Raw genomic sequence first — 12,426 nt, forward strand, 5'->3', positions numbered from 1 at the left:
CTTTTCTCAAGGAAACTGTGTATTCCACATTGGCTTTTCAGACTCTGTCCTGTCATCCTCCCAGATGGCTGGATGGGAAAGGGCCCCCACCCCCAGGCCACAGCCAATCGAATCATATGAATCCCTGAGCCATACTGACCCATTAGCCTCTCTTTCCTGGGATTTAAAAATTCTGGGATATTCTTGATCTGTGAATTAGACATTAAGAATTGGGAAGTGACGTGCAGCTGAGGAAGGTAGTGTGATGCACACCCGAGAAGGAGGATGACAGACTGGAGGCCCCAGGAAGGAGACAATGGCTGTAGGGTTCCTGGGACCTTTCACATTCCACCTGCACTTTCTGCCTTTGGGTGCTGGGAAATGCACAGAAACAAGCCAAGTCTTTCCAGCAAATGCCCCTTTACTCACCCTGACTTGATAGCCTACTTCCTGCAGGGCAGAGTGTTATAAACCTTGAGTTCCAGATAGTTCATTTTCCTTAATATAATTATTTTTGTTGGGGAAAATGGACTCTTATAATTTCTTGTTCTGTCATTTACTATCTTCGAGGAGTGAATGAAGGGGCCACAGAGACAGAGTCAATCACTTCATCGTGAAGAGACTTGGAAGAATTCAGAAAGTGAGAGAGCCTCATAAGGATTTGGGAAGATGAGCTGGTAAAAATACCCAGCAATCAGAATTGCATATGAAAGACTGGGGGCTGGGAGGAAGGAGCAGTAATTGGGGTGGAACCAAAAGAAAGCAGGAAACCAAGATCAGACAGCAAATGCCATGAGATTCTCCAGAAGAGGATTAAGGGAACAGGTAGCAAAGATCGAGCTATCTGCAAACCATGTGATAAAGGAGCTCACCATATGGTGCAGGAAGATAGCCTCGCTGGTTGAAGTAAAGGGAAGTGCTTTTGTCTGCAGGATTATATAACCAGATCTAGTGTATGTATGTGTGTGTGTGTGCATGTGAATCCACACCACTGAAATTAAAATTAGGAGAGACTCCCACCACAGGAGTGCCAACACTGTAGAAAAGGCCTTTGTTAATGGTTTGAACTAAACTGGCTTTGATCTCCTCAGGAAGTTTCTTCCTGTCAAAATTCAGGGTTGTGCTTGGTTCCAGCAGAAGGTGCTGCCCTCTGGGGCTGGAGCTCTGGATGGCTCTCTTGTGCCCAAACCCAAAGCTCACATTACCAACCAGGTGGCTTTCAGGAGACAAGCTCAGAGGTTGCTGAGGAGCCCTCTGTTGGGGTGCTGGCACCAGACAACTTCACCAAACACACTCAGCACAGGGCGAGGAGGGGAGGGGTACAATCTTTTTAGGGGCTCATGGGAGTGTTTTAATTTCTTTTAAAATCACAAGAAATAAATTTTTATGTTGAAGAAAATGCTTTAACATACAACATTAATACAGTCATCCTTATAACAATGCAATCACAAGATACAATTTTAAACCATTTTTTTTCCAAAGTGGAAGGAGTTACCCACAGATGTCATTATGCGGCTCTGTAGAAGTTTTGAAACTGCTATTTCAAAAAAGAAAAGACTAGCAGTTTGATGGAGATGAGTGGACCCCAAAGTAGAGAAGAGTGCTGTTAGTGATGGAAAGAGGCAACTAGAATCATTAAACTTAGTTTCAAGTCCTGGTCCTGCCTCTTCCCAGTTATGTGGTCTTCGGGAGGTCACTCAACCTCTCTGACTTACAGTTCCCATAGAGGTATAATAGGATCAATATCAATAACTACCTTGAAGGGCTGTGATGAGAATTAATATGATGTAATATTTGTGAATCCATAGCACAGTCCCTGGCAATTAGTATGAGCTCAACAAAAGCTGGAGGCAATGCAGGTGGGGAGAGTGAAATGGAAGATAGAGTTGGTGAGGGTTAGAAAAAAATGGAGGCTAAGGGTTGAGAAGAAACCAGCTGAGGAGTCACTGCATATGTTAGAGATGTCTCCAAGACTTGGAGGACCCCACAAGCTGAAGCCTGCAAGAGAAGGCAAAAAGAGGAGAGACTAGATGAATGGGGTCCATTCTCATGGGCCCTCCCAGGAATCCCTTCCGATGGCTCACAGTTTCAATGAGTGTTTGCATGGAGATGGGTGATGGACAGCCACAGAGTAATGAGGGAAGAACAGAAAATCTGGAGCTATCGTGACTATGGGCAAGCAGTGCGTCTAATGGCAGAAGCTCATAGAAAAACCAAGACATGCAAACTATGCTTAGCACTTAGGGAGAAAATGAGAAAATAAGAGGATAAAATGGTTAATCTCCCAAAATATGTTTGCAGTATGTAGAGGGGACCACTGTGCAGACTAGGAATGTAAGCATTTAGTGTCTGCAATCAAGAACCCAAGATACATATCTAAACCAAACCTGGTCAGTTAAATGCTGCTAATGAGCTGTACGACTTTAGTAAATTATTTCCAGTTTCCGCATCTCATTTCTTCATCTGCAAGATGGGGATAATAGTAGCTACATTATACTATAAGTATAAGCCAAAGCGTATAGAGCACTTACAACAGAGCCTGACACACAGTAAGGACCCAAAATGTCAAGTGTTATCATCGTCATTATTGTTATCACTACCACCACTAAATAAACATTCCATGAGGACAAATATTTCTGTTTTGTTCATATTCATGTCCTCTGCACCTAGAAGAGTGCCTGGCACATAGTACATGCTCAATAAATACTTCTTAAAAAGAACTCCTTAATTATGCCTGTCAGAAAGCAGTTATTACAAAAGTGATTAACTTCTCCCTGGAATGGAGTATTGGGCCCAATCTTAGTCCCAGTTCCTTTCCCTCATGTCTGTCCTCTGCTGTCATAAGCAGCCACTGCAGCTGTATGCAGATCTGGTTAGGAGCTAGGTGATCACTGATAACCTCAGAGTCATCCATTTATGAAATTGCTGAGGATGGAAGTCATAGTGCAAAAGGATAAGGCATGGCTGCATGGGGAGGGAGTGGAGGCAGCAAATCTCAAAAGAGCAGTCTGATTCTCTGGCTATATTCAATGAATAAAGAACAGAGAAGGAAGGGTCAAGATCACAGGAAAAATTTTTAAGGATACAGGAAATGTTGAGCATGCTCTTCATCTAAAGAAACAGGTATGGGGGACAGGGAAGATCAGAGACTTTCTGTACCTTCCAGATAGGAACAAAAAAAATCTGGCAAAAACACTTCATGTACTTAGAAACACAATAGTAATTGAAATACTAAAATGTCATTGTGAATGTAAGATCTTCAGACAGTTCTTCACAAGATGTGGTACCTGTACCATTAGTAGTAAAAAGACAAAATTACTTTTCTTCTAATAAATTATCCTAAAAACACATTAAAATATGTAACAAGCAGATCAAGCCTGTGGCTTCACATACATTATTGCTTCAGGCAATGCTAAGGAAAAGAAAATGAACTAAATCAACTTAAAAAAAATATTTAATATAATATAAAGGAGGTATAAACATGGCCAAAATAAAAAGGTGCATGAATAACTAATATTTAGGAAATTTGGCCAAGGCTATACTCAACCCTGTTGCAGTCTGGATTTTGAGTTAGAGGATCTGGAGTCAGCACCTTGGAGAGCAGCACCCAATTGCTACGTGTCTAGCAGGGCCTTAGTGGAGGGAGCTACAGCCTAATCCTCAGGGGTCTCCTTAGTGACACTCAGGCCCTCAAGCACTAGATGGAAATACCACCAAGAGGAGGAACTTGAAGTCTTCTGTGGGGCATCATAAGTTGAGAGTTCTAAAGGGGAAAGTCAGAAGGTCTTTTGTGTCCCTAAGAAAAACTTCAACTGCAGCTGGAAAGTAGAGTGTGGCTGAGACCACTAGCTTTTCACCAAAATTGTTCTCCCAGCCTCCCTTGCACTGAGGTTTGGCCATGTGTCTAAATTCTCTCTATTAGTGGGCAGGCAGAAGTGATGGGTGCCTCTTCCAAACTAAAACTTTTAAGAAGCAACTGTGCCTCCAACGTACTCTCTTTCCCCCTCCACACTCTGAATGTAGACAAAAACAAGGACATGGAATTAATGGAGCCACATAAGATGAAAGGAACCTGGGTCTCTCAACCACCATATGGAGAGAGTGGGTGAGGCCAGGAACGCCCACCTCGTACTGTTACATGAGTGAAAACGAGGCTTCTGCAGTGTCTGAGCCAGTATACATTTGGCGGGGGGGGGGGAGTGTTACAGCAGTTGAATGCATGCAAGCTAACAGAGCAGCTTAGGTGCCCTGGTCACCACACAGACCATGCAACTCCTGGCTTGAGGTGTGATCAGAAAGAGGAGACACTCTGAGATCTTCATTTACGCCTTCCCCTCTTTGCCTAAATAACTTGTCCTTTAGGTATGGCTCAAGAGTTTGTTAATGAAGCCATCACTGCCTTCTACAAGGGCCACTCCCACTCTCCCAGTACTCATCAAACTCAGTAGAACTTACATCTGTGTGATTTTTTGATTAATGTGTACACCCCTGCCAGGTTTCAAAGTATGCATTTTTCAAAATTCATAGGTTGATACACTTATTTGCGCCCTTCACTGAAGAGTTTAGGGGTACAATGCAGCAATGTCTGCAACTTGCTTTGAAACACATTAGGAATGGATTATCCTGGGGACAAACAGATGAATAGATATGTGATAAAGCACATACAGTACAGTATCATGTTAATTGTAGAATCTAAGCAATGGGTGTTATGGATGTTCATTATATAATTCTTCTAACTTTACTGAACTAAAAGTATTTTCATAACAAAATGTTGGGGGAAAAGTTCAATGAGATTAGGAACCATGAGTACATTACATAATTAACCCAGATAGTACATATCTGCCCAATTATAGACTTGGAGCACAATTTGAGCTGCAGGGATCACTCAACAACCACTGAGGTTAAATTCCTGGTAAGTGTCATGGTTGGCAAAGCTGGAGTCAAAGGAGTCATAAAAAACAGAGAATGAAGGACAATACTATTTTATTTTTTTATTGTATATTCTATTACAGTTGTCTCAATTTCTTTTTTCCCCTTTTGCCCCTCTTTGCCCAGCCCACCTCCCTCTTCCACAGTCAATCCTCTCTCTGTCATCCATGTCCATGGGTCATTCATACATGTTCTTTGACTAGTCCCTTCCCCTTCTTCCTACCATTTCATGCTTCCTACAGCTATCAGTCTGTTCCATGTTTCCATGTCTCTGTTTCTATTTTTCTCAGCAGTTCAGTTTGTTCATTAGATTCCAGTTATAAATGATGTCATATAGTATTTGTCTTTCGCTTAGCATAATAGTCTCCAGTTCCATCCATGCTGTCATAAAAGGTAGGACTTCCTTCTTCTTTCTGCTGTGTAGCATTCCATTGTGTAAATGTACCACAGTTTTTTAATCCACTCATCTACTGATGGCCAATTGGGCTGTTTCCAACACTTAGCTATTTTTGTAAATAGCATGCTATGAACATAGGGGTACATAAGTTCTTCTGAATTGGTGTTTCAGTATTCTTAGGGTAAATTCCCAGCAGTGGAACTGATAGGTCATAAAGCAGTTCCATTTTTAAATTTTTGAGGAAATTCCATACTGTTTTCTACAGTGGCTGCACTGTTCTGCATTCCCACCAACAATGCACTAGGGTTCCCTTTTCTCCACATCCTCACCAGCACTTGTTTATTGATTTATTAATGACAGCCACTCTGAAAGATGTAAGGTGAGAGCTCACTGTGCTTTTAATTTGAATCTCTCTGATGGCTAGTGATGTTGAGCATTTTTTCATATGCCTATGGGCTGTCTCTATGTCATCTTTGGAGATGTGTCTATTCAGATCCTTTGCCCATTTTTAAATTGGGTTGTTTTTCTTCATGGTGTTGAGTTGTATGAGTTCTTTATATATTTTGGAGATTAAATCCTTGTCCAATGTATCATTGGCAAATATGTTCTCCCATACAGTTGGTTCCTTTTTCATTTTGATGATGGTTTTTTTTAGCCATGCAGAAATTTTTAAATTTGATGTAGCCCCATTTGTTTATTTTGTCCTTTATTTTCCTTGTCCTAGGAGATATATCAGCAAAAATATTGCTATGTGGGAAGCCTGAAATTTTACTGCCTATGTTTTCCACTAGAACTTTTATGGTATCATGGCTGATATTTAAGTCATTTATCCATTTTGAATTTATTCTGGTGTATGTTGCTGGTCTAGTTTCTTTCTTTCTTTCTTTTTTTGGCATGTACCAGTCCAATCATCCCAATGCCATTTATTGAAGAGACTCTTTTTACTCCATTGTATGCTCCTGCCCACTTTGTCAAATATTAATTGACCAAAGAGACATAGGTTTATTTCTGGGCTCTCTATTGTGTTCCATTGATCTATGTGTCTGTTCTTATGCCAGTACCAGGCTGTCTTGATTATAGTGGCCCTGTAATATAGTTTGATATCAGGTATTGTGATCCCTCCTACTTTGTTCTTCTTTGTCAGGGTCACTGAGGCTATTCAGATTTTTTTTGGTTCCACATAAATTTTTGGAATATTTGTTCTAGGTTTGTGAAATATGTCATTGGTATTTTAATTGAAATTGCATTGAATCTATAGATTGCTTTGGGTCTATTTTAATGATCTTAATTCTCCCAATCCATGAACAAGGTATATGCTTCCATTTATTTATATCGTCCACAATTTTTTTCTTCAATGTTCTATAGCTTTCCAAATACAGGCCTTTTACATCCTTGATTGAATTTATTCCCGGGTACTTTATTTTTCTTGTTGTTAGAGCAAATGGGTTTTTTTTCTTAGTTTCTCTTTCTGGTACTTCATCGTTGGTGTACAAGAATGCCATCAATTTCTGAATATTAAATAATAAAGGAATAACACACCTGGCGATTCTGTAACAACAATTCTAGAAGGCATGTATCTCTAAGTAAGCCAGACACGCCAAGAGATGACCCCTCCGGGTAACCCTCTCAAGAAAGCAACCTCTCCAAAGACAGTTTTTGTTTTTTTTTTAAGTTTTGAAACAGGGCTTTCTTGTTTGGCCCTCAATGGCTTTCACATTTGTTTTCTCCATTTCCACAGGTCTTAGCAAAATACTTATGTCACTCTCCAGTCAGTTCACCAATTATCACGGTGCTCCAGAGCATGTTTTTCTGGGCCAGATCTGACACAGCAGACCTGGGGGAGAGGAGGTGTGAACAGATTGCTCCACAGGTCATCTGCCTCACCTTTGGGAGGGGACAGCAACCACCCTGCTGTGGTCTTCCCTTTAACGGGATTGATCTATCTGCCTAACAAGACTGCAAAATGTTAAAAAAGAGCATGCAAATATAAAGTCACGTTAACATGAAACCACAGTTGGCAAAACTAGAGTGGCAAAGGATTACTGTGTTTTAAAGTATCACAGAGGTTTTTGTCATCTTAGTTGCTTTCATGACATACATCGTTGTCATCTGTGATTTATTTGATGCCACATCCCCAGTCTGAAACAGAACTCTCAGTTATTATTAACAGTTTTCATGGAAACATATCATCTGTTCTCTCTTATTCTCTCATTCTTCTCCAATGACCCACTCTCCCACCTCTCCACTCACTGCCCCCAAGCACAACCCTCTCCATGAGGCCCTCCAGAGCTTCCATTCCTGAATCAAAAACTCTCCAACCCACCTTGTTAACTTTTGAGGTAACAAGGCCAAGAATAAAAATGTATATTTATACTTGTTAAATTAGTGTAGAGACAGTGGGAAGATGCAAATTAAATGAACAAAAGCGTTAACGTATGAGGGCAGTAGCACTGAGGGGGCACAAAAAGATGTGATCTTGGGTGGGGGCAAGATTTCTCAATATTTACCCTTTAAATGTAATTTTAATTATGAACCATGAATATATTGCTTACTAAAAAAGTATAATTTTTTAAAACTTTGGCTCCATTGGATCTGCACTGGGCATCCCTCATCCCAGAATCCTTACCTCCCTTATTACCCTTATTACTGTGATCTCCGGGTTCACTGATTCACTAAGCCCTGCCCTTAGCTCAGCTCCATCTTCCACATCTCCATTCCACACCAGACTGCTCAAAGCTGCTAACAAAAAGCATGAAGAGGTGTGGACCATTACTATTACCAACTGCTTATTTGGTACTCGCGGCTGCTCAGCAACCTTACTGTGCATCCCTGCTCTCAATTCCCACTCCATGGGAGGCTCTTCCAACCATGGTCCAGATCCCTGACTCTATCTCAGCAGATGACCTGTGACCTCGGACAAATCTGTGCATTCAGCCTTGGCTCTGAATGAACTCAATCCATAGGCACTGGAAGTACAGTGGTGAGCGTGACAGAAAAGGTCCCTGCTCTTGTGGACGTCAGATCTTAGAAGGAGGGAAAAAGACAAACCAATAAACAAACAAAGTATCATCTGGTGATGGGTGTTATAAGAGCTGAATATAATGAAGAATGAGTGAGTGGCTCTCTAAGTAGGTGGTCTGGGAAGAATTCTCAAAAGAGATGGCATCTAAATTAAGATGGGAATTACAAGGAGGAGCCAGCCGTGCATCACAAATGTTCTAAGGGAGGACGGAGCTTTGTACATTTCAAAATCCAAAGAACTTCCACTGTGATCCAAGCACACTGGGTAATCGGAGAAGAAAAAGTCATCAAGCAGGAATTATATCAAGAGTCATCATAAAGAAAAATGTAAGCCAAGGACATAGTATAGAAGTCATTCTAATTGTGAACAGACATCATTGGAGTGTTTTAAGCAGAGATGTGCCTTGACCTAATGCAGTATTTTTAAAAATTACTATGGCTGCTAACTAAAATGGATATTATCTATAGGTCACAAATGTGGAAGCAAGGAAACCAGGTAGGACCTTCTGCAGCATCCAGATGGTATATATGGTTTAGGTTAGGGTCTCATTAGTGACGACAGAGAGAAGTCAGTTAGTTCATGATATGCTTTGGAGAAGCAGGTGTCAGGACTCACCAATTGTTTATACATGATGGGGTATGAGCAGGGTGAGAAGGACTCAAGGATAACTCTCAAGATTTTTACTTAAGCTACAGACATGGGAAAGAAATTTATATTTTTATACACCTGAGTTCATGGTATGAGATTTATACTAGACATATTTGTGGCACACAAAGGGATTAAAAGGCTCAAAACAACACTAAACAAGTCAGGAATACTTATAACACCATCTCAACTTCAGTAAAACAGCATCTCCCAGTATCTATAAAAGCACCCAGAACGACTCTATGAGTCCCACGGCCGTCCTTCGACTGTGCTACTATGTGAAAGGAACTGTCTCCATTCTTGGCTGCAAGAATGATCTTTTCCAAAAGGCAAATCGGATCATGTCATTTCTCTGCTTAAAAATTTTCAGTGGCTCCCCATTGCACTGTGAATAAAATCCAAACTCTCCATCACAGCTCATAGGCTGTGCATTATCAGGGCCCATCTGTGCAATCTTGCATCCTACTACCTTCCTTGCTTATGACATTTTGGCCCCACACCTTCTGATGTGCCTAGAATGTGCCAAGCCCTGTCCACCCCAGGACCTTTGCACATGTTCTCGCCTAGCTCTTTGAATGCATGGCTGGTTCATTCTCATCCTTACATCTCAGTTTGTATGTCATCTCCTTAGACAATCAGAGTGGATCCCCTCTTGATTTGTCTGTGGCACAGCATTCTATTCATTTCCTTCATAGTGCCCACTACAAACTGTAGTGTGGGCCTATTTACTTTTTACTTTCTACCTCACCGGAATGCAAGCCCCACATGAGCAGCAAATGTGGTTGCCTTGTTAATCATTTCTTCTGGAGCAGGTATGGCCACCCAGCCACACTATACCTTGCCAAAGCTGCCTTTCCCAAGCACCATCAGGAAGTTAAAATCACTCAGCTTCATCCGGTCCCTGTTCCCATTGTTGTCAAATTTGGCTATGGTGCTGGTCGTCTTCTCTTCTGGAGCCTTGGTTCCCTGGCCAATCTTGGCTCTCTGGAGGGGAAAGGACACAGATACATCATTAGGGTGTGAGGATTCTTTTGTAGGAAGACACATGTAGACACTGCATGCTGTAGTTCCTGCCACACATGCCCCACCTGTATCCCTGTGAAAAGCATGGCCAACATACTCTACAAGGCCTAAACCTGGAGCCCATCCTTGGCACACCCAATTCTCTCGTAGTCCTCACGTCCTCACGAGGAACAGTCACTTTTCCCTCCTAGCTGCCTCTAGAATTCATCTTCTTTCCATCTCCACCAACATCACCTGTCATCGCCTCTCACCTGGACAATCTACCTTGGTTCCCTCCACACTGGGCTTCACATGCAGCCAGAGTGAGCTTCCACTTCCTCACAGCCAACTGAGTCACTACTTGCTTAAAATGCTTCAGTGGTGATCTATTATTTTTAGGATAAAGACTTCGGACTTTTGCCGGCCAATATGGCACAGGATGATAGGACCCTCCCTAGTTCTCCAATCTTATCACTTCTTAGATCCTTCTTCCCTGCATCCCAGCTTCATTCTTTCACCTCCCAGTTCAGGGCCTTTGCAAGTGCTCTTGCTGCCATGTGGATAGCTACTCTCTTGCCTTCCTTCACCAACTTAGTTACCCCCAGTTTCACTTCCTCAGGGAAGCCCTCCTTGATTCCAGGTGTCTGGACTAGTTGTCCCTATTTGCTCCCTTTATCCATTTCATTTCCCATTTATATTGGATGATAATTGTCTGTTCACTTATTTCCCCCAGTGCACTGAAAACTGTGAGGGCACAGACTCTGTCTCATTCTCCACAATTTCCCTGACAACTGATATAGTTTCTGGCTCCATGGGTAAATGAATGAATGGGCCCATGTGTGTCCGCAGTACAATGCGGATAGACCTGCTTATGTGAGCAGCAGATCAGTGACTCAGATGGCAGCAAATGCTCCCAAACGAGGAAAGAATGGGAGATGACCACTAAGACCTGTAGCTACCAGGACCTTGTTATTGATTTGCTTCTAGGAGAAACAAACTTGTGACATTAAAAGCTCAGCTTACAGTTCCAACTCTGGAGTTACTATCCTGAATTTACAATGCTCCTTCACCCAACATCAACGACCTTCCTGTCTTTCTCAGAGAAACAGCCAAAGACCACAGGTAACCTGGCCCTTCTGCACTCTGATTTCATCCCTTTCTCCTTGCTGCCACCACACTGGCCTCATTGTTGTTCTCTGAAAGCACCACATACACTCATGCCCCAGGACCTTTGCTGTCTTCTGTGCCTGGAGCTCTTTCCTGAGAACTCCCTCACCTATACGCAAGCCCTTCACAAAGCACCCAGTATGAAACAGTTCTCAGCAATCTCCCTCCCCTTATTTACTTTATTTTCTCCATTTCTTGTCACCGCCTTACAAACCAGATATTTACTTGTTTCTTAATTTATAGTCTTTCTCTGCACACTAGAAGACAAACTCCATGAGAGCTGCCCAGTACAGAGAGGCACTTACTTGCATTTGGTGAATGAACTTTTCTAAATTTTAGTCCCCTTTTCAAGGAAGTGAGTTAATGACATGAGATAATGTATTACAAAGTTCTCAGCACCATTCCTGTCACTTAGTACGTGCTCAGTGAATGGTAGGTATTATCATTGTTGTGTTGTTCACTTTTATTTTTGAAGACAAAGGGGCAACAAAAACTTTCCAGGTTTTCAGTATCATAGAAGATTCATTCATTCATTCATTCATTCATTCAATAAATTGAATTCCTGCTACATGCCAGATACTGCCCTACTTTCAGAGGTTCCTTCAGGGAGGCAAGCAGATACTAGTCAAAGAATTTGCATTCCAACAGGAACTGGGTCCCCTGTACTGTGTTCAAAATGGATTTAGGAGTTACCCAGGAAAAGAATTTGGAGTCAGCAGCATGAACAGTTTTTACAGACCAAAGAACAAGACACATTCAAAGAACTAAAATGCTGTTCCATCGGGCCCAAGCACGGAGTGCAAGGCAGATAGATATAGCCTAGGATGTAGCCAGAAGGTTGGAAGGACCTTGCAAATGCCATCAATAAGTCTGGGCTGATTCTGAGCACACAAGGTTTTCACAAGGCTGTAGTGTGATCCTATCACATTGAGGAGAGCACTCTGGGTTTAGCGAAGAGACCCATTTAGAGAAGACGAGTTTGGAAACCATTATGAAGTGACCACAGCCATTAAGGTGAGAAATGGTGTAGCCTGAACTTAAAGTCTGCGGTGCGGGTGGAATGAAGTGGGCTTATTTGGGAGACAGACTGGATATGGATTGGGTGAGGTCGGGAGCGAAGGACAACTCTACCTCTGTTTTGAGCATCTGGGAGGGTAGTGGTGCTTTCCACTGAGATGAAAAGTGGAGATGGGGCAAGTGTGGGCCACAAGGTGAGAAGAAGTGACTAGTCTGATTTCTGAGTCATTGAAAGTCCCCCTTCCCTATATATAGTGGCTTAAAACTG

At 42.1% G+C, this 12,426-nt stretch overlaps 1 protein-coding gene across 3 annotated transcripts in view; it reads right to left on the reverse strand.

Annotated features, from left to right (window-relative positions):
- Window positions 1-12,426, reverse strand: part of PRKCB (protein kinase C beta) — a 313,522-nt gene that overhangs the window by 68,640 nt on the left and 232,456 nt on the right. For all 3 annotated transcript variants that reach the window (XM_054580891.1, XM_054580890.1, XM_054580892.1), the window contains one exon: window positions 9,810-9,956. In XM_054580891.1, coding sequence (XP_054436866.1) covers window positions 9,810-9,956 — 147 coding nt within the window. The remainder of the gene's footprint in view (window positions 1-9,809; window positions 9,957-12,426) is intronic.

This window comes from Pteronotus mesoamericanus, unplaced genomic scaffold, assembly GCF_021234165.1.
Source record: "Pteronotus mesoamericanus isolate MK-2021 breed Mesoamerican mustached bat unplaced genomic scaffold, CSHL_Meso_final contig_64, whole genome shotgun sequence".
Lineage (NCBI taxonomy): Eukaryota > Metazoa > Chordata > Mammalia > Chiroptera > Mormoopidae > Pteronotus > Pteronotus mesoamericanus.